Here is a 22,649-nt window from a genome sequence, read left to right on the forward strand (position 1 = left end):
CCCTTTCCTCAGCTCCTCTCAGCAGGCTAGATAAACCTTCAGCCACCATCAAGAAAAGGTAGGGGGAGAGAGGGTCCCCCTGCCTCAACCCTCTTGTAGGACAGAAAGTTTCCGTCTCCAAATATTTACCCTTACCTTGTATTTTACAGATTTCACACATGCCATAATTAACTTAACCTATCTTCGATCGAAACCCATTCTCAGCATGATCTTTTCCAGGTAACCCCACTCAACTCTGTCATATGCCTTGTGCATATCTAGTTTTACTGCACAAAAACCCTTCTTCCCTCTTTTTCTTTTCATAGTATGGATGCACTCGTAGGCCAACAAGATATTATCAGTAATGAGTCTCCCTAGCACAAATGCGCTCTGGTGATCACTAATAACATCTGATAGAATGACTCGTAACCGGTTTGATAACATTTTTGATATTACCTTGTAAACCACGTTGCATAAGCTTATAGGTCGAAATTGGGAGACCAGCGTAGGATTATTTACCTTTGGGATCAACACAATAGTGGTGTCATTCCACCCCTCTGGTATATTTGTCGTGTTTACAGCCTCCATTACCTCCAACACCAAATCTTCTCCCAGTAACTCCCAATATTTTTTATAGAATACCGCATGCATCCCATCTGGTCCGGGTGCCTTAAAATCACCAATTTGGAACAACGCTCTCTTTATCTCCTCTATTGTGAACGGCCTCATCAACTCCGTATTCATGTCCTGAGTGACTGAACGTTTGACATCTAACAATACACTCGGATCGGGATTGCCTACTTCTGATGTAAATAGAGTCTCAAAATAGCTTTGGACAATATTGCACATCGCACCTCCATCTTCGTGTCTTGTACCATTGTCATCCATCAGGCCCTTGATTGTGTTTTTCTTCCTCCTTTTGGTTGCGAAGTTGTGGAAAAAACTTGTGTTTCTATCTCCCTGCTTGAGCCAAATTGCTCTAGCACGTTGGAACCAATGGATTTCCTCTTGTTCTAACATCAATTCCAGTCGTACCATGACTTCTTTCTGTGATTCTGTATTAGCAGCCGTCATTGGCCCCCTTTTCAACCTCTCAAGTTCCCTCTTTAGATCAGATATCCTTTTGGCCGGAGCCTTTAGGACATCTTTATCCCATTTGTGTAGTTCTTCATGGACATTGTTAACCTTCTCTACAAAAGAAGGTCCATCACCACGTGCCTTTGCTCTTGCCCATGCTGCTTTAATCATCTCTTCAACCGTATCTTCCTGTAACCAGCGTGCTTCAAATCGCTTCTTACCCCCTCCCCCTTGGATTGGCGCAAGGTACTGAGTATCCATCAGGATTGGTCTATGATCTGACCTTATACTCTCACTGTTTACCAATGTAGACTGTGGGAATAAATCTGACCACTGCAAGGTAGCAAGAGCCCGATCTAATCTCTCCCTAATGTCTCCTCGTCGCCATGTGAACATGTCACCAATAAAGCCCATATCATTTAGACCACATTCTGATAGCACATCATGAAAAGCTTGTAACTGTCGTTGTGTTCTCGGTCTTCCTCCCTCCTTTTCCGAGTTATACAGAATCTCATTAAAATCACCCATGAGCAGCCAAGGAACCCCAGGGTCCCCCTTGATTGCTCGGATCGCCTCCCATGTTGCATCCTTCCAATTCCACACCGGCTCACCATATAAGCCAGTGAATCGCCATCCACCATCTTCATCAACCACCACGTCAATGAAGTAATTCGTCACATTTTGCACCCTGATGCTAGTGTCATTGTTCCACATCAGAAGCAAGCCCCCACTCCTGCCATCACTTTCCTGCACCGCCATCTGATCGAAGCCGGCACGTCTCCGCAAATTTGCTGCCTTAGTGTTGTCCAGGTGTGTTTCTGACAGAAAAAACACATCTAGATTTAAGCGCCTCCGGACCTCCAGAAACGCTCGAACTGCTCGGCGACTCGCGAGCCCCCGGCAGTTCCATGCTAGGAGTTTCATTGAGCCCGGTCACCCTCCTCGAAGGAGAGCGCCGATCTTGCACTTGGGATTTTTTGGTTTTTTCCTTCGCCATCTTCACTTCTTCTAGGCCTCTTCTTCTCTTGTTCTGTTAATGGGCTAATAGTAGCATTATTTTCACTCTGATACTCCAGTAAATTTGTTTGTGCCGGGTTCGTGAGCCCTACCACAGCTACTGTCTTTTCTTTTGCCTGATCATCTCCTTCTTCAGCATCTGTCTCCTCTGATATCTCCATATCATATGGTTCCTCTTCGAAACTAACACAGCTCACAGTTAATTAGTACGGCCCACCTAATTAGCCCACCTCCTAGGAGGTCATGCGCAGGCCGCGCAAGGTCGCGCGTTTAGCGTGCAGCGCGAGTGCACGCGCTAAACTTTTTCCATTTTTTTATGTGATTACTGTAGTTGCCTCCCTATCAGGGCAGAGAGGGTTTGTGACTAGTACTTTTATGTTCTTTCCTTTTCCTGCTTTTTCTAGGGGTTAAAGAAAAGCTAAAATGATATTGTGATGATACTCTTTTTTGAACTACTACTACTTTTGTTGCTTGTTATAAGGAAAAAAATGGTTGGAGCTGTTGCCAACACACTACATAATTTGTGATTCCAGAATTATTGTAGTTGGCCTCCCAACCCATTAAGTCCATGGGTAGTATCCATAAGACCATTTGGATCGGACTAGGGGGTGTTTAGTTCCTCTGACTTATTTTTAGCATCCGTCACATCGAATGTTTAGATACTAATTAGAAGTATTAAACGTATTATTTACAAAACCCATTACATAAGTGGAGGCTAAACGGCGAGACGAATCTATTAAGCCTAATTAGTCCATGATTTGACAATGTGTTGCTACAGTAAACATTTGCTAATGATGGATTAATTAGACTTAATAGATTCGTCTCGCCGTTTAGCCTCCACTTATGTAATGGGTTTTGTAAATAATTTACATTTAATACTCCTAATTAGTGTCTAAACATTTGATGTGACACGTGGTAAAAATAAACAAAGGGAACCAAACGGCTCCATAGATATTTTTCATAGAAACTATGGCATCCAACCCATAGTTTCGTGGAGTGGACCCGCATTAAATTCTATCTTTCTTCCTGTGTTGTCTCTCCCACGGTTCTCTTCCATCCTCTTCTTTCTTCGCTCAAGCCCTCCCTCCCGTTGGCGAGATGGTGGGCGGCGAACCGGCGACCGTGCAGCGAGCTGGCCGGGGGCTACCTGCGGGCGAACCGATCGATTGGCACGGCGACACAGAGAGTTAACACATTAAAAGAAGCTCGACACAGCGGAGAAACCATACCAATCTTGCGGCGGCAGGGCCGGAGCTACGAGCCAAAGCTATGCTGAATTGCTGATGCCGCGGACCTTCTCGAAGCTGCTCTGCTCGCCAGACTTCTGGACGGTCACCAGCACGAACTTCACGGGGCCGCCCCACCCGAAGTAGAACGGAAAGAGGGACATCGAGCGAGCAGGCGAGGCACCGGCCGGAGAGGAAGCATTGCTGCGGAAACTGGGCGGCAGGACGGGCACGGCCGCGGTTCCTCTTCTTCTCGCCCCCCTGCGCGCCACATCCGCCTGTGAGGAGCTCCGGCCGGCGCAGTCCGGCGGCGAGGAGCTCCATGGCGAGGTCTAGCAGCCCGGCGAGGTTGGGGACCGGTGCGCTGGCGGTTGGGATCCATAAACGCGTCCTGAAGAAATCAGATGCTCGCCCAACGCGCTAGGGATGGTTTCTTCGTTTCTCGGTTCGAGCGTCGACGCCGTTTGGCACCTGAGAAAGGATTTCTCCGTTTCTTCTCCTCTCTCTCCTCAATAACTCTGGGCTGTTTAGATACTAGATGCTAAACTTTAGCAGTGTCACATTGGATGTTCGGATGCTAATTAGGAGGACTAAATATGAGCTAATTATAAAACTAATTGCAGAACTCCGTGCTAATTCGCGAGATGAAATCTATTAAACCTAATTAATCCATTATTAGCAAATGGTTACTGTAGCACCACATTGTCAAATCATGGACTAATTGTGTTTAATAGATTCATCTCGCGAATTAAACTCCATCTGTGTAATTAGTTTTGTAATTAATCTATGCTTAATACTTCTAATTAGCATCCAAATATCCGATGTGATAGATGCTAAACTTTAACAGGAGTATGCAAACGGGGCCACACTTGTCATGTCATCGTTTAGAAACCGGATGACACGGAGGGTTTTTAGGGAGCAATAGCTGAACCACCTGACCTTAACAAGGGGTCTGTTCGCTTCAGCTTATTCAGCCGGCTTATAAGCTGAAGCGAACAGACCAAAGGGCTGGGGGCATCTGATTATTCAGCCGGCTTATAAGCTGAAGCGAACAGACCAAAGGGCTGGGGGCATCTGATTATTCAGCCGGCTTATAAGCTGAAGCGAACAGACCAAAGGGCTGGGGGCATCTGATCGTGCGTACTAACATAAAGTTTAACAATTCACAAGAGTACTTTCAGCCTAACTAAACATCGGCAGTTGAGCTAAAATAATGACCAAGCCCACCAAAAGCCACTTAAAAAGACGTCGCTGCCAGTAGTGGACACACGACGCTCATTCGTTTATACTCCTATACTGAAACCATAAATAACCTGGCCTTTCAGCCAAGTTTCTGGATATGTCAAAATAAGAGATTTCTTATGCAAAAGTAATCCTCGCCGCGTTAGTGTTCATTCCACTAAGAAAAAGAAAAGAGAAAAAAAATGCAATAAACTATTCACGAAAAAGATCCGCCAAATCTAATTTGGAATCGCATGAGATTAATTAAGTGAACTTGACTAAAATCGCCAAAAATGGAAAAGATAAAAAATAAGAAACTGCCTGCAGCCAACGGCAGTAGTAGTATAAGTCCAGGTGTTTCGTCAGAATCTCTCTAGTCTCTAGCTTCCCAGCCAGAGAGGGAACACGGAACACGGCTAGAGAAAATTGCCAATGTGCCATTGTAAATTTAACTCATCTCAACCGTACCATCAAAATTTAGTCCATCCCCTAGTGCCACTAAAAATTTAACTTCATCCCTTATGTGCCATTACTGTCATAGTACCGCCAAATGACCGTTAAGTGAACATGGAAAAGACAATATTACCCACAGGAGAGAAGAGATGAATGATATCACTTTTATTATGAACATTACGCTAAATGTGCGCAGAACAATCAACAAACTCTAAGTACATGCTCCCTCCGTCCCGCAAAGAGTGTCCATTTAGAAAATTTCAGACACATTAGTAATGATGAAAAATGTCTACATTGCTCCTAACAACTAATACTATTTGTGATTGGAAATCGTGCTGGCCGTTTAATTTTATGGATCCTAAATAAATGCACGTGCATTGGAATCAGAGAGATAATATAAATTGATCATTTGATTGGCTCTAGCGTTCCTCCATATACTTTTTTTTACTGGTATGAGTGTTGTTTTAATTAGTTGAGGTTTACTTTGAAGTAAAAAAGAACACTCTTTATGGGACAAATTTTAGAATATAGATGGACACTCTTTGAGGACGGAAGGAGTAACGCACGGACCGAATCAAAATACATGCACTTGCTGCACTAATGCCTGTCTCATCAATCCATCTGCTCTCCTGCTTGCCTCCTCCTGCGTTGCCCCTCCTGAACGACGAAGGTGAAAGCGGCGCTAGCATACGGACGGGAGGAGAGGCGCGCCGACCCGTTCCTGACGCGGGAGGGTACCGACCCGCGGGGGATGCGTGATGCGAGCGGAGGGACCTAGGAGCGCGATGCATATGGAGTGCAGGCCTGCAGGGTCTTTTCACGAAGAACGAAGAGGGCCGACGGTTTATGATCAAGGGGTGTTTGGAAACACCCTACTCATCACATCGGATGTTTGATATTAATTAGGAGTATTAAACATAGACTATTTACAAAAATCTATTGTATAGATGGAGTTTTATTCGCGAGATGACTCTATTAAGCCTAATTAGTTCATGATTTGATAATGTGCTGCTACAGTATACATATGCTAATCATAGATTAATTAGGCTCAATAGATTCGTCTCGCGAATTACTATAGGGGTTCTGCAATTAGTTTTATAATTAGCTTATGTTTAGTCCTTCTAATTAGTATCCGAACATCCGATGTGACACTCCTAAAGTTTAGCATCTCGTATCCAAACACCCCTAAGGCGTCCGGGGTAAAGTTGGCACTAGGATAGAATTTTGACGGCGTTAACGTACGGCTCAACGGAAAAACGACAATAATGGCACGTAAGGATGGAGTTAAATTTTCAATGACAGGATTGATGGCATAGAATCAGATCAGAAATCAGATGCTTGCTCGGGAGAGAATATATGGCCTCGGCCGCCTTTGCGTTTGCTTCCAGCAACTGCCGCCGGGTCTCCGCGACCGCATCTTCTCCGGGAAGTCACAAATGGAAAGCGACAAACGCAGTGGACTGGCTGGCTGATTAGCTCACAAATGTTCGGCGCTCAGCGTTCGCCTGCATGGAGTTCTTGGTTCTGAGTCACCAGTTGGTCATTGGCATGGGCCAGTCCAAGTCTTAGTCACAGTTATGGATTCCTCCACAAATCATTGAGCCATTTCGTCCAAGAACATTGCTTCTTCTTCTTTCTTTTTTTTTTGGAAAAACAACCAAGAACCTTACTTGAAGAGGTATTCCACTACATAGTCTGGATTTATTCCACTCCCTCTCGATTCCAGATAGATGCTGATTTGGACGCTGGCTTTTATTATACTGCGTGTTGCTGCGAATTAGACTTGATGTGTTTCGAAAGTGTATTGCAAGAAAGAAAGTGACAAATCCGCGAGATAAAAAAGGCGATTGGTACCATGCAGTGGCGAATGCATGGATGCAGCGCGCAGGAAAAAAAACGCAGCGGAGCAGACAACCAATCAACTTCCTACACGAGCTAGGCTGCATGCAAACATCAACCAATCAAAAGGGGGTTGCATTTGGCGAGCCTAGCCGACGGGTGCCTGGAATCGCACCCTTGATCTCGCTGATGACCGTCCACACGGACTTTTCCTTGTCGTTGAAAACTCTCTCATTGCCATATGCTCCGAACAACAAGGAGGGACAGTGAGCACTTAGCTGTGTTTGGCCCGGCACGGTTGCAGTTGCAGTTGCTCCGTCAGTACTCTGAACCCGTACAACCACCGACACCTCATAGCCTGGCACCATAACTGCATGCAGAATATGTGCAGGGCCTCCGATTCCTTCTGAAAGTTGATTCTGGGGCTCATACCAGAAAGCAACAAGTGACGTTAAAAACGAGCTGCTTGCCAACATGAGCTCAGTGCCAATCTGCCAACATCCTAACAAGTGAGAGTGAGACCCTAAAATCGGAAAGGTGCAGTGTACATTAATTAGAAAAACAAAAATCAGAAAGGATTTAGGGCTCACAGTTTCTCTTTTTTACATATATACTTGCGTAGTCACACTAACAATATGGATCAAAATTCTGAACATCGTGAGTTCATCAGACCAGTGCAGTACCAGTAAGAGCAGACAAAACCGGAACCGAGATGATGAGGCTACACGGAATTTGGGCATATTGCCAGATAATGTACCAGCAAGAGTGGCGGAAGCAGGAACTATGGTGACTGAGGCTGCTCAATGGAACTGGCTTCGATTTGGGTTAGCTCACATGCACAGATGCGAGACCAGAACAGCACTGAATAATGGATGAACACATACAGATACAGCAGCACCACATGATCTGAGAATCCAGATGGAATTTTGGGCAGGTGCAGTGGTAGATGAGCTTACCAATGACTCATAAGTCATGACTTGATGCTAATATAGTTGTTTTTGCAGTAGACATATACAGGCCATGACGATCCTTCAGCAATTCGCTCAATTATTTTGCTTTCTGGTCAGTGGTGATCAGAATACAGAACGATTAACATCAAGGCCCTTGCCGCTGGCTCTGACTGAACTGTCGATACGGGACGCCAGAGGAGCGGATCGAACAGTCGTCGTCGCCGATGGCCTCCGCCGACGGAATCGCCGCCTAGAGAGGGGGAGGGAACGGGAGTTCTCGCCCGCGGCGTAGTTTGACTCGCTGGCACGAACGCCGTCGCGTTGCGATGCCCGGCGTGGGGAGCTCGCTGCGTGGAAGACAGGCCGGATCGATGATCCATGGCCGATGCCATCTCTCTCTTCTCCAGCCTTCTCATCTCGACGCGGTAGGCTTCGAGGTACCGAAAATGGCGCTCCGGCTGGCGGCGAAGGCGTGGAGTGCGGCCAGTCCAACGGTCCAAGGACCGGGGTGGGCACCGGAGCCGGCGAGCCGCCATGGCGCGGTCGCGGCCGGAGCCCCTTGCCGTAACGCCGTTCAACAAATCTTACAGAAAACCCCCTCAAACGGATCGCGATTAATAGTCTCGATCCAATAGTTTATATAAAGCCCCCTAAATTGGATCAACCTTTTGTGATAACCCCCCTAGATGGGCCAACATTTGTTCAAAAGACCCCCTACCCAGCCTCGTGTTCTTCCTCCTCCCCGTCGCCGTCCTGAAGCCAGCGACGATGGCGGCGGCAACGCCGGCGAGGTTGTCCGCGCACGCTGCCCTGAAGCGTGGGCTCCCCATACTCTTCGCCGGAGCCGCCTCCGCAGCTTTCCTCGTCGTCCCCACTTCCTCCTCCCCACCCTCTTCGTCCTTCGTACGGCCGCGCCGTCTCCGTCGAGCACTACGACCCTTGTCGAACTCGACGCCCTCGAGGCACTCACCTCGCTTCCTCATCAAATGGCGTTCATCCTTTTCTGCTGGTTTGCTTTTCCGTGAGAACATGAACAGAAATTTGGAATTTTGCCATTATCAGGACTGGGTTTCACTGGAATGCCATCCCGCAATTGAGTTTTCGTCAGTTTGCCATTATAAAACAGCCTTTTCGACATTTTCCAATTCATCAACTCTTTTTCCTCCTCTTCCTTCTCTCAGAACATCTATTCTCCTCCGCATCCCGACCAGGTCCGGTTCCGGCCATGTTCTCCGGCAAGCTCGACCTTGACGGCGCCAGCCTCATCCCTCTCCCTCTACGAGGACGTCCTCGACCTGATCTGCGCGCACCTCCGGCCACCCCCGCGAGTGCACGACCTCACTCTCGTCCCTCTCCTCTTCTCTCCGGCGCCCCCTTTCTCTCCACTCGCGCCGGCCCGCCACCACCCGTCGCTCAGCTGCTCGGCCGACGATGCCCTCACAGCAACAAATAGAAACAAAATCACATTGTAATGCTGCAGATTGTGTAGGATTTTGATTTGATTAATGGGCTGGCCGGACGGGTGCTCAAATTGGCATCAATGTCAATGTCTGCTGCTACGTTCGGCCAGAGAAACAGAAAATGGGCAAGAAACGTTCAAAGGCACCTTCGTTGCCTGCACCAACCTTGCTAGTGGGTTGACAATGCACCGGCGAGGTGGCCATCTCTACAACGGAAGTGCCGACCAGATCTCGCCTGGCGCTGCGGGCGGACTCGCCAAACACGGCCGCCACGCACCTCGTGCTCGCCACCTTTGCCGGCGTCGACCGGATGCGTGCGAGGCGCTCGTGATCCGCGCCGGGGAGCCGATGTCCACCGGCGGCGTGCTGGGAGGCAGCGGCGCTCAAGAGACCGGCGGCGAGAAAGAAAAGAACGAGAGCCACGGAGTCGATTTCAACTGAGATGAGAGGGCAGGGGCAGTCTGGGAAGTTCCATCGACAAATTGTTGGAGAAAACACAGAATGAATTGGAAAACGTCGAAAAAGGTATTCTAGCGGTGCGCCACGGTTTCATAATGGTAAATTGGTGAAACCCAATTACGGGACGACATTCTAATGAAACTCAGTTCTGATGATGGTAGAATTCCAAATTTCTCGAACCTGCACCGGGAACTGAATGCTCACGCACCACTGCATGATCAGGTGAAATTGGTAGGATTTGAAGCTTAATACCAATGGTCATTGGTCCATGGTCATTTTTGGATGCTAATATATTTTGCGACAAATGTAATGGTTAGTAATTTAATATAGTTCGATTTGAACCTCCTTCGGTAGATCTTTTAGCTGCTGTTATCACTACACAATAGGTGAAAGTAGGGATGCAGGTTTCCTTGGGTTAGACCCAATTACCCAATACCCAAAAAACAAAAAAACAGTGTTTCTACCCTATAGAGCCGGCCCAATATTTTTTTTGGGTCACTTTGGGCTCCACCGGTGGGGTAACTGGGTACCCAAATCAGCCTCTCTGCGTTCACGGAGAAGCAGAGCAGCAACCATGGCGGCCTGTCTGCTTAGTGGCCGGCGGCAGGCATAGCGCAGGCCTGGCAGGGGCCGGTGGTGATTGGAGCTGCGCAAGGCGCGGGAAGCGGCTGCTTAGTCGCCGGCGGCAGACACAGCGCAAGCCTGGCAGGGGCCGGTGGCGATTGGAGCTGCGCAAGGCGTGGAAAGCGGCGGCTGCGGTTCAGCTGTGTGGGTGATGGTGCTGAAGGACCAATGGATCTCGTCTTCTACATTCTCGCCAGAAATCAATCCATACATATGATTACTTCCAGCGACCAATCGAATTTGATGGAGTTTGTGGAAGTCACGCAAAAAGCAGCACCGTGCTCTCGCGCACTGCTGCGGGTGCGCATCCTACCCAGCCGCTGCTGTCATGGTTCTATCGACATTTGCTAGCTTCAAGCTCGATTTGAGACTAGTTCGTCGATTCCGTGGGGGTAAGAGCACCAATAAACTCGATTCAGGCATCGGGGACCTCGATTTTTGTGGTCATGGAGTAGCGGAGATGGAGAGCAATTCGAGAAGAATAGAGCTCCCATCCCCACCTCCCTGCTCGGCACAGCCTTGTTCGCCGCCGGTTTCGCGCCGCCCGAGTGCACGGGGTCCGTGCTGCACGCGCTCATCCCCAAGCCTGTCGTCGACCTTGCCCCAGCGCCGGCATCTCCTACCGCGCTTGTTTGTAGCTGCGAGATCACGCGACCTGACCCGCTGGTTAACTGGTTTCACTGGTTTCAGGACTAGAATTTGTTTGGGCCGACCCAGAACTAATTATTTGCTAGCTGGGTAATCTGGGCCAGTGTTTGGGTTAACCAAAACCGACCCACTTGCATCCTTAGGTGAAAGCATGGAACAGCTTGCTATACAAGACTTCATTCCGAGTATGAGCAGTGAACAACTCTTTCTGTTGAATTGGTTGGTTAACATGTGTGGAACTCAGCTCTATGCAAACAAAAGCCATTATCAATGGAACTCCATAATACTGCTGATATTTTTATCACCAAATCTAGAACTTTTATTAACATAGCATGCTAATGGTATAGCCATAACCATTTAAACCATACAACATTCAAGTGATTGTTTTCAAGGCAAGTTCTTGCGCAGTTATTCGAAGTAAGAGAGTGGCTGTTCCACAAAGCGTATCCGTTGCATAACCTTTTTGGATGAACACCATTGCACGCAACCTTTGAAACCCTTGCTGTATAAAGGTAAAGGATAATCTCCTTTCTCAAGGAGTCCTTGGTCCATCCATAAGTTAGGTGCCTCATACTAGTACTTTTTTTGTAGGACAGTGATAGCAACAATGTTGGGGGGAAATGCCAAAGAGTCACGCAAAGTAATTCCTGAGAATTAATAAGGGAAATGCTGCATTTTTGCACTAATCAGTGATAAACGCCATGCACAGCTGCACAAGATACATAAAAAAAGTCACAACAGCAAAGCGAAATCTGACCAATGCCACCAGAGGTCCTTCTACGTTTGCTTATATAAGTTGCACAATTTCACAAGGTTATCTTCATGTTCCCCTCTCGTGTTCACCATTCTTCAATCACCAAAACTTGCTCGTATCTTTAACAGAAACTACTGCACTCTTGTGATGCCCGGCAGCTTGGCTAATAGTTAAATGTCACCAGATAGCTCTGCCGTCTAAATTGCAAAACAAAGTTTGCAAGTGTGTCTCATGACCATCACAACCATGGGGAAATATCAGGGGCAGGGTGTGATTCATCCATCTCTGTAAAACAATGCTCTGACATAGACTGGTTCCACGTCCTTGGGATGAATAGCAGAAAGAAGTCAGTTCATGGGATGCTTTTGTGTTCCCATCTACGGATCATCTGTACATTGCTAATGTTTGGGCTCACATAGGTACTGAACAGCACTGAACTTCAATTCCTTTAATCACCATTTGATCATCGTACTGCATGTCACCTTGGTTGGTTTGACACGTGTTCCTTCATCAGGTGAAGAACATCCCACATTTCTGACAAGCAATGCACACGGTCAAGTCTTAAAAAAGGTTGAAGAATGCAGCCATATTATGTCTGAATTCTTGAGAATTTTCAACAGCATCAATTTTCTCAACTTCCCTCAGAGCTTGGGATAACTTTATGCAATATATGTATAGCAACACTGATTCCTAGTTGGAAAACTGTGTTAATAAAGCACTAGGTCTCAGCTAGTACCCTAAGCAAGTGGCCTTGAAAACAAGCTACTCGCCTACCTCAGTTCAGTGCCAAACTGGCAACATCTAACTGCTTCTGGAATAAAGCAAACCCCTGAAAATGGCAAGGAGCAACCTGCTTTAGGAAAATCAGAAAGCAGAAATGATTCACTTCTATAGCTATAACTAAACATGGATATAAATTTTGACAGATAATCACCGGTAAGAGTGGCAGATGCAGGAACTTTATGATCTGAGGCTTTGCTTTCTGTTCGCTCATATGCACAGATCCTAGATCAGATAATCTCCGAATAAAAATTTAGCATACAACACCACAAGACCTTAATACCGAGATAATATCTTGGATAGGTGTATTTCTGGTTGAAGAATGGATCTTAAACATGATCATGATTTGGTGCTAAATATATTCTGCAAAAAAGGTATGAACGACAGCTTTGTTTCTGTGGGTCTCTTCTTTTTAGAAAGAAGTGTTGGGTTCAGTTAGTATAAGCTTCAAAACAAGCAGCACCTGCAGCCAATTCATGAGTAACCACAAGGCTGTTGCAATCACTACAGTTGCAATTGACTGCCCACCTTTTACTTGCAGCTGGATGAACTTCCTTATGTAGAGCTGTAGCGGTTTCCAGGATTTTCCATAACTTACAAGTTACAAATAATGAATGAAAACAAGGAACATAATTTCATTTCAAACAGCTTGCTACGAAAACTTCACACAAACACACCTGATTTTAAAATCTCAGTACGATAGAGCCTATGAACAACTCCGTTGGATCATTTTAGCTTGCATATTGAGACTTAACACCATGGGAAAGAGAGGATTAGGAGATTATGTATGATACTAGAAACTCTATAATACCAAGATTGTTTTTCCATGCTAGAGATCTAATAGAACAGTTACTATTTGGGAGTATAACCATTAGAAACGGTTGACTTATTTCAAGACATCAAATAATTGAGCACTTATTCAAACCAAAGAAAGGCTGGTCCTGGAAGCATCTCCAATTACATAACCTCTGAAGCCATTTTTGTAACAGGGTCAAGGAGAATCCACTTTCAGAAGAATTCCTTGGACCATCTATATTCTCTTTCTATGCATGAGCATGACAGTGATAGCAACAATGTTAGGTGACATACCAAAGAATCACCTACCTAGAATTGACAGATGAAACACTAAAACATCTTTGCACTAGTCAACATTACAAGTCATGTACAACTGCATCTGCATCGATACATCAAGTCACAACAGCATAGAAGATCTGACCAAATTCACCAGCATCATCTCCCTTGCTTATAAAAACATGTCCTTTATTCTTCAGTCACCAAAATTTGCTTCTATCTTCTCCATAAACTGTTCATTCGTGGGTTACCCTACCCATTACAATTACTCATGGGAGTAGTAGCTATGCTAAGATGTCCCCAGATAGCTCTGCTACTGAAATTGCAAAAATAAATTTCCATGTGCTTCTCATAAACAATCACCATCATGGGGCATATAATAAGAATGTTTGATTCAGTAGCATTCAAATCAGCAACTCATAATATCAGAGATTCAGAGGAATGTCCGATTCAGTAGCATTCAGCAACTCATGATATCGAGGGCAGGTGAGATTGATGCACCTATCACCTATGTAAACCAAGGGTCTGTATGACTGATTCCACTTTCTTGGAAATTGCAGACAAAAACCACTACTTCAATGAGCTGCTTTTGTGCTCAGACCTATGTATCATCTGTAATTCGCCCATCTTTAAGATCACGTAGATACTGAACACGATGGTCATTAATCCCTTTGACAAGAAACCATTTGATCATCGTAGTGCAAGTTACCTTGTCTGGTTTGCATCGATGCTCCTTCATTAAATCAAGAACATCCCACATCTCTGCCAAGCATCCCACTCTCCCATATGCATCCACCAAACAGTTGAAGAACACAATATCCAATGTTATATCTGAATTCTCAACAATTCTCAATACTGTCTTTATTTTCTTAACTTCCTCAGCCCTTCCATATGCTCTAACCAATGAACAGAGTGTAACACAGTTGGGTTTTATTCGCTCAGATTTCATTAGTCGAAATATATATTCCATCTGTTCAAGGTCTCCTGCCCTTCCAAATGCATCAATAACTACATTGTATGTGACTATTGTCCATGAGTAGTAATACTTCTGCATGTACTCCATTACAGCTCCCATCTTCTCATACATTTTAGCTTTACCATAGGAGTCAAGTAAAATATTGTAGGTCTTAATGTTTGGGGAGATACCAGAGGCCTGGAACTTCTCATAGCAGTTTTCCATAGTCTCAATCTGGCCACTGCTGCCAAAAGCTCTGAGAGTAGAATTCATTGTCCATACATCAGGCTTGCAATTTTGTGACAACATCTTCAGAAGAGTCGATTCCATCTCAGCAAACCTGAAAAACAAAGCAGCATTAGCTGAGCTAATTTCATGGAACTGTGTTCAGGGCTATCCGAAGATTTGGATGACTACAGAATTCGATGAGCGACAAGTTTCTCCAAATTCTAGTTTCGGCTATCCTACCAGTGCATATTATGTGGTAAATTCTTCACTAAACCATAAAACTCAATGTATTCCCAAGAACTGAGAAGCATAACACTTCCAGGATGCATTTATTGGAGCATGTAAGAACTGGCTTGTTACATGTTTAGATTATGAGAAGCACAGGTTGTTGCTGTCACTTACTTTCCTGCTTTCCCATAAGCATCAATCAATGTATTGTATGTGACAGTGTTGGGGCGGATACCCACACGGGCCATATCCGCCATCAAACTCTTCACCCTCTCAAAATCATAGGCGTGCAAGCAGGATTTGATGAGAATCGAGTACGTCTGCACATCGGGCTGGCAACCAGGGGTGTCCTTCATCTGATCAAGCAATTCGAACGCCTCGCGGAAGCGACCACTCCTGCTGTACGCGGAGACGAGAGCCGTGTAGGACTCGAGGTTGGGGGCGCAGCCCTCGTCGATCATCGCCTGGAACAGCTCGTGCGCCTTCTCCGGCTGCTTGCACTTGCCGAGCATGGTGATGAGCTTGATGTAGATGCCGATGTGAGGCCTGTACCACACCTGGTCCCGCATTAGCTCGAACACCTGCGCGGCAATGGGCGCAGTGGGATTAAGCAACGTTTCTATCCGGATTCCGGAGAAGAAGGTGTGCTGCAAAGCCTGCAACTGCAAATGGAGGAGGTGGTTTGAGGATCTCCGAGGGAGCAGGACCTTGAGGGCGGAGTCCCAGCGGAGGGCAGCGACGCGGTCGTGGAGCGCCTCGAGAACGGTGCGTGGGAGGAGGCGGCGGGTGCCCTTGCCGGGCTTGCGCTTGTCGAGGACGGCCTTGGTGGCCTCGCGCCGGAGGATGACGGAGAGCGCCTTCCGGGACGCGATCTTCCGGTTCACCTCCTCCTTCCGCCGCCTCTCCGCCTCCTCGTCATCCATCTCCGCCTCCTTCCCGCGCCGCGCCCTCTCCTCCGCGCCGGTCGCTCCCCACGCGCGAGGCGGGTCGCGGGCCGCCGCGGAGACGGCCGCCGGGAGCTCCCGGGGACGGCGCGCGGAGGGCAGCGCGAGGGAGGAGGGCGCGGCCACCGGCCCGGCGGCCATTGGCGAGCTCGGAATTGCAGGGAGCTTTGCTGCGGGCTGCGGCTGGGTGAACAGCCGAGTGGGAGAGATTTTTGTCTTCGCCGTGAGGACGACCCGGCGGAGAGGACTGGATGAGATTCCGAGCTCGAGCAGGCCGTGGCGGCGTGGCGGCAAGCGTGGCGAATCGCAGTGACTTCAGGGGCAGTTGGATGAAGAATCAACGGCCGAGATCTCGCTGACTGTAAGCTCTTCCTCAATTCAGAATCAGATAAACCACCCTGAAAATTGGCTGAGCAACCGTGCTAGTAGCTTCCCCCGGTGAACTTAGAAATCACGCGAGAATACCACCGCAAATACCTACAAATTTCCAAACAAATTCGTATGACGTACAAACAGAAGGAATTTGGTCGAGACTTATTTGCGGAATTTGGATTCTGGAGTCTGAAACTAACAGCGGCAAACATACATTAATCTGCTTATATATGTTCAGACAGTTAAGGTCCTCAACATTATGCTTCAACTGCTAAACTATTTACACGGCAGGCTCGCCCGAGTCCCAACTCGCCGTAAACCATCGGCTAGCGCACAAGAACAGGCAGATACATTCCCTGAAAAGCGCACAAGAACAGGCAGATACATTCCCTGAATCGCGCACCAGAAAAGCCACCTGAGAGCAGTGACCGACAGCGAGCACCAGACAGACAACAAGGGATATTCAGTTCTTCACACGTACGAGTCAAGATAATCGAACGCATGCTTCATCTTGTACTGCATCAAGCTGGCGTAGACACGGTCGCAGACCCCGATGAACAGGGACTCGTCATCGGGGCTGAGCGTGATCCCGGACACCTCCCCGAAGAAGTCGATCTCCTGCCGCTTCTTGTAGTCCGCAGCGGCGCTGTACACGTGCACAAAGTCGGCAGGCTCCGAGAACACCAGGAACCTCCCATCGGAGGAGTAGCGGATGCACCGGATCGCGCCAATGTTGCCCCGAAGGACCGCGAGGGAGGTCGACAAGTTGCGCAAGTCCCAGACGCGGCAGGTTTTATCCTGGTTCCCTGTCGCAAAGGTAAGCCCGTCCGGGTGCCATGCCGTTGCGAATGAGTAGTCCAGATGGCCGACTAGGGTAGAGGTTACCTGCAAAACACCATTTACTCAGTATTTTCCACTCTCATGTCTCTGTTCAGTAACAAAACACGAACTCGTAATGCCCCCAAACTGGGCTTGCCATTGATACAGTAATTATGTGACACCGGCAAAAGACAAATGAACAAAGTCTTCCGCAGAAAAAGAGGAAGCCCTACTGTATTAGAGACATGACAGAATAAGAAAGCCCATTTTCATAATGCAATGACAGAATGGCAGTAAAACAACAATGGTTGTGAATAAACCAATTTAGCTCAATACCTTCCCATTTCGTGAATCCACGAGAAGAGCGTCCCGATCATCTCCAACCACCGCCAAAAGTTTCCTATCCGGGCTCACAGATGTGTGCTGTTTTTATTAAGAAAGCAATTATGAACAGTCATATATGGATGAAAAAACAAGAAATAGCTAATATGATCCTAATGAACTATAACTTACATTCACCGGCCAGTTATAACGGAAGTGGTTCAAGAGCTGAAATCTTTCCATGTCATATTCACGGACACCGCAATCATTATTGGATACCGTAATGCGCAAGCTTCCACTGCAAAGCAATTTAGAAACCTTCAGATTTTTATGACAATGACATCTTCAGATTGAACATGAAAAAGCTATTTTTTACCTTGTCGATCTGTGTATATCTATGGCATTCGTTATAGCGTTGTCGCTCAAAGTTGTCCTTGTACAGAATTTCACATTGCGGTCCGCTAACCCCTGCAACAACACAAAAATTGCTGAGCAAGCAAGCAGTGGTTCCAATAATACTTTTCCCCTCAAAGCAACAAGGTTATTAAAGGAAGGAAAAAGTACATTTTACTCCCCTCACCAATCCACTTTGTCCACTTAACCCCCCCCAACAAAATTTAGGCTCACTTTACTCCCCCAAACTATTTCAGTTGGTCCAATCTACCCCCTAATTAGATTTCTCTTTTTTGTTTCTTCGTGTACAAGTTTAGTTTTAATTTTAGATTTTGTTAGTTAACTTATAACATGATGCCCTACGTTAGAAAAATACATTAGAAATTTTTCATGATTACTTTTCATACAGTTTTTTTATATCCAAGATCAATTTCATATTAAATGTTCCTAACCTATGAAAATAACCATGAAAAATTCTTAGTATAATTTTTTTAACGTAAGGCATGATGTTCTGTATCTTCTCCCAAAATTTGAACTTAAAACTCAACTCATACACGGAGAAGCAAAAAAGAAAAAAAAACTCATTGGGAAGTAGATTGTGCCAACTGAAATAGTTCGGGGAAGTAAATTGAGCCTAAATTTTGCTCAGGGGTTAAGCGGACAGTGAATAGGTGAGGAGAGTAAAATGGACTTTTTCCTTAAAGCAAAAAAAAGGCATCTAAGAAATACGTCACATGGAGTATAAGGATCCTTCAACTTTCATCTTCCATTTTAGATTTTTAACATATGGCATGCTAGTGTATATAGGAAAAAATGCAAGGAAAATGAACAGTTAAAAACTACATCCTAGTAAGTGGGAAAGAGAATTCATCAACAAATACAACCGAGGCAAATATACAACCAAGTCTTAATTGGTGCCTTACCATGCAAATCAGTTCCCCTTGAAAACCACCAGCTACCAATAAACCCTCATTAACAGCAAGTGTGCTGACTTGAACCCCAGAGAACCCTTCTAGTAAACTGCCAGGATGCTTCTGGTGAAACGAACAAAAGAGGACCAGACTTGCGTTAGCAATGAGAACCATTTAATTTAGAGACGAAAACATCAAAAGATAAAAATATATATTTGATCACAAGGTTGCAAGCAGGAATCTACAAGGGGAATACCTCTGCTGGAGCAACATGCCCTGAGAAGTCGAGAACCGTTGACAATTTGTGAGACAATGGTGACCAGTGGCCTACTGTGGACTCCGACATAAAATAGACATCATGCTTTGAGGTTGCCCACAACAAATTCCTAAGCTATAAAAGAAATAGTCAGTACTCAGTATTGAGCGGCCATAGGAGTCATATGACAAGACTGCAGACAAACACATGAACTAGTCTCCATTTCATAGCAGACAATAAAAATGATTATGCTTTTATACCTGTTCTTATCCTCTTTATTGATATCCAACAAGATAATTTTAAACATAACCATTGTTCTTCACTCGCTTTTATACCTGTTATTCACCTATTATCCTCTTTTTTAGTGGCTCTTGGGTACATTTACTGCCTGAAAAAACTTGCTTAGGACTAGGCTTTGTTGTTATTGTTGGAGTATACTTGTCAATATGCATTTGTTTGGCAATTTCAGAAAGGGAGGGAGTAGCACTAATTTTCTTTCTCAAATTTCTTGCTACAATCGGCTTGCAAATTTGCAAATAAAGCAGTATGAATGCTCAAAAGAAAGAAGGAAAATAGATAGTTCGTAGCAACTTGCTCTCATAAAAACAGATTAAATAGTTACTGCATATACTGTACCAAAAGGAAAGTCACAATGCAAACCTGAAAATGGAGAAACGATGGTTTCACTGATCTAGTATTGTTCTGAAACTCGTAATACTTGCTGCTTGGCTCCACTTGCTTGCACAACTAAGAAAATTGTTTTTTAAAAATATTAGGAATTTTAAAAAATTGAAATAATAAAACAAACTTTGATTAGCAAGCATGGATGTGAGTGAAGACACCTTATCCATGAGTTCTCCAGATTGAGGGAAGTTCTCATAGTTTTTATACTGTTCCAACCTAGCTTTTCTGTAGTCCTGCCTGGTTATGTTTAGCCTATCCCATGGTATACCTTGTATATCCTTTCCTGCCCTTGCTTCGGCTGCTGATGTGTCACTTACCCTAGTGACCTGCAGAAACATTGCCGAATACCAATAGGTTATAGACACTAAATTAACAATAAGGTCTGAACAATTTAGGGCTTGAAGCAAAATTCACCATGCCTCAATTTGGGTCTCAAAATCAAAATATAGAAATAATCTTACAAATAGATCAAACGATTTTTTAGTCATTGATAATCTACAATAAGCAGAAAATGGCCTGAGCTCATGCAAATCCATGCTAGCGGTCGTTAGTCCTTAAGTTTATGCCAAAAGCATGCCCCCAACTAAGTGAGCAGTTATTTCAAAGGGTGAATAGTCTTAGCTCCAATAACAAGAAGAAGACATAAGTCTTATCTACTAATTGAAATCCATGTTCATGCTCTTTGGTCTAAGGCAATTCAAACAGCAGTGAAAGAATGAATCTGCGACACCGTGTCATGTTGGGCACAGAAAATTATTCAACAAAGGCCTTTTACGAAAGCGACCTATCAGAGCGGATGGTAAGCCAAGTCATTATTGGCTGAAGATAAGCACCGAAAAAAAAAGATAGCAATCTAGAGCTACATGATTGGCCAAAACAATTCTGCTCCACAAGCCCAGTTGACATCAAGTCTCCTTGTCCCATAAATAATTCAGCAGCCAAGGACTAAGTGAGGAAAATTCCACACTGCAACTCAGCCAGCAAATTAAAGTAGCTCGTGTATATAACTCACTGAGGTTTCTTTGCAACATGCGCTTTGAAATTTAGTAGAATTACTGCTTGCTATTCTCTAATTTGCTTGTCTAATGGCGAGTTAACGTTTTCAACTTTGTCCTTACTTCCCCACATGTGCTTTACCACACGGCTCACCCTAATGTTAGCAGCACACCCACTTCACAAAACAAACCATAAATTATAGCATAAACTTCTGTCCTGGTAGAACTAAACCTAGTACTGGCAAGGATCTATCAATGAGCAATTTAACGATCCAGCACGGACATGTACCTCGACATGGTACCCACCAAGCCCTGAATTGAACGATCTCAAGCTCGAATTTCTCAGGTGAATAAAAAACCGACAGGAATCTTAGCAAGCATCGATCCAGAGCACAAGCATAGCCATAACGCGTCGGCCCCCTCAGATTTGCGAGCTCGAAAGCAACAGAGGCACTCACCAGCGAGTACGCGTCGTCGTCGTCCGCGCCGCCGTCCCTCCGGTCGGCATCGAGGCCGTGGCCCTCGCCTCCCACCTCCATCTCCACGTCTACCTCGCCGTCCGACGCCCAGCCGTCGTGGTCGTCATCCATCATTCGCCCGGCCGCCTCCGACGCCGCGCTCGACGCCATCCTCCGCGCCGCGCAACCCACGAACCGCCTCCCCTGCGCGCACCAACCAGAAACATCAGATCACGCACGCAACGCAGCGGGCGGCGTAACCACCACAACCTCGCGCCTCACGGGACGCAACCAGGAGATGAGCTGGCGCGCGCGCCTTACCTCAGAGGGCAACGAGAGCACCGCCGCGCGGCTCGCTCGTTCGCGGTGCGCGCCGCGCCCGCGCCGCCTGGCAAGGAAGGAGCGGTGCTGGTCGGTCGGTTGGTCGGCCGGCCTCGGCTGCGACGAGGGCAGGGGGACTCGCCGGTGGTGGGGGAGGGGAAGGGAGCGGTGCTGTGTCGGCGGCAGCGGCGGCGGCTGTGGATCGGGAGGCGGAAACGTGTGGATGGGATGAGGGCGCGGCCGAGCTCTTTTGTGCCGTGCGGCGAGGCGAGGTTCGAGAGAGAGAGAGGCGAGCTCGATCCGGCAACGCGATGCGGGTGTGGGGTGGGATAGCGACGGGGAAAGGGGGATAATTAACTAGGTTACGCACGGCACAGTGCTGGGGTTAACGGCGTTTTCTAGAAGACGTGACAACGGGGACGCGGACGGGATATTTCGGGCACACCGGCGTGGTCCTTTTTGGCGTAGTTATCGTGTCGGTTAATGCTCCTGGGTCCTGGGGTCGATTGATCAAGTGAAACTTTTGCCTTTGACACAATTTTTGGCACGAGTAATTAATTCATTTTAACACGGTATGCCAAATAGTGACAATGTTTGGATGGCAGTGAGCATTGATGAAATTTGATCCAGGAATTTGGATGCTTCAGTGTTAGAAATTGAAAGTGCCATCCATAAAGCTAGCCATGTAAAAAATTAGGCTTGCTAATGTATCAACACATTTTGTTTTTTAACTTAATATTTAATAATAAAATTTCTACATATATTAGATGTGATGCTACATCTCACTAAAAGGATCTTAGATGTTGACTAGAGGAGAGGTGAATAGTCAAACCCGAAAATTTTTACAATTTCTAACAAGTTTATCAACGACTTTTGGAATTTTCAGAGAAATCTTTGGATTTTTCCGGAGAATGACAGATTTAAACTACAATCTCAAGATAAACTTGCTGAAAAGTAAATCGACGAATATAGGTTATGCAACAGGTTGTTCTAAGCCTTTGGCACAAGGTAGCATAGCTGGAAACTTGCTAGAAAAGTAGATCAATCTCAAACCCTAGAAATATGTTCTATGCTTGAATATGAACAAATTTAAGAACAACAAGCACAAGAGACACAAGAATTTGTTTCCCGGAGTTCAACTTCACACCTTGAAGCCTACGTCTCCGTTGAGGACCCACAAAGCATGGGCTTTTCACTCCTAAGCCA

At 46.1% G+C, this 22,649-nt stretch overlaps 2 protein-coding genes and 1 long non-coding RNA gene across 3 annotated transcripts; all 3 read right to left on the reverse strand.

Moving 5' to 3' along the window:
- Positions 1-2,502: 2,502 nt before the first annotated feature.
- LOC117853314 (uncharacterized) lies at positions 2,503-4,038 on the reverse strand. Its single transcript, XR_004640077.2, has 2 exons — positions 3,303-4,038; positions 2,503-3,220 (listed from the first exon to the last, which is right to left on the reverse strand). It is a non-coding gene; the product is annotated as an uncharacterized lncRNA (long non-coding RNA).
- A 9,348-nt stretch (positions 4,039-13,386) lies between these two features.
- Positions 13,387-16,194, reverse strand: LOC117852111 (uncharacterized). The gene is made up of 3 exons (XM_034734066.2): positions 15,677-16,194; positions 15,144-15,550; positions 13,387-14,853 (listed from the first exon to the last, which is right to left on the reverse strand). The coding sequence occupies exons 1-3, from the start codon at positions 16,052-16,054 to the stop codon at positions 14,160-14,162; spliced, it is 1,479 nt and encodes a 492-aa protein (XP_034589957.1). The 5' UTR covers positions 16,055-16,194; the 3' UTR covers positions 13,387-14,159.
- A 281-nt stretch (positions 16,195-16,475) lies between these two features.
- LOC117852112 (uncharacterized WD repeat-containing protein C2A9.03) lies at positions 16,476-21,760 on the reverse strand. The gene is made up of 10 exons (XM_034734067.2): positions 21,444-21,760; positions 21,123-21,326; positions 19,828-19,995; positions 19,646-19,732; positions 18,986-19,120; positions 18,742-18,852; positions 17,802-17,893; positions 17,618-17,723; positions 17,441-17,527; positions 16,476-17,170 (listed from the first exon to the last, which is right to left on the reverse strand). Exons 2-10 carry the CDS (start codon positions 21,291-21,293, stop codon positions 16,757-16,759), a joined length of 1,371 nt encoding a protein of 456 aa, XP_034589958.1. The 5' UTR covers positions 21,294-21,326; positions 21,444-21,760; the 3' UTR covers positions 16,476-16,756.
- Positions 21,761-22,649: the final 889 nt, after the last annotated feature.

This window comes from Setaria viridis, chromosome 4 (assembly GCF_005286985.2).
Source record: "Setaria viridis chromosome 4, Setaria_viridis_v4.0, whole genome shotgun sequence".
NCBI lineage: Eukaryota > Viridiplantae > Streptophyta > Magnoliopsida > Poales > Poaceae > Setaria > Setaria viridis.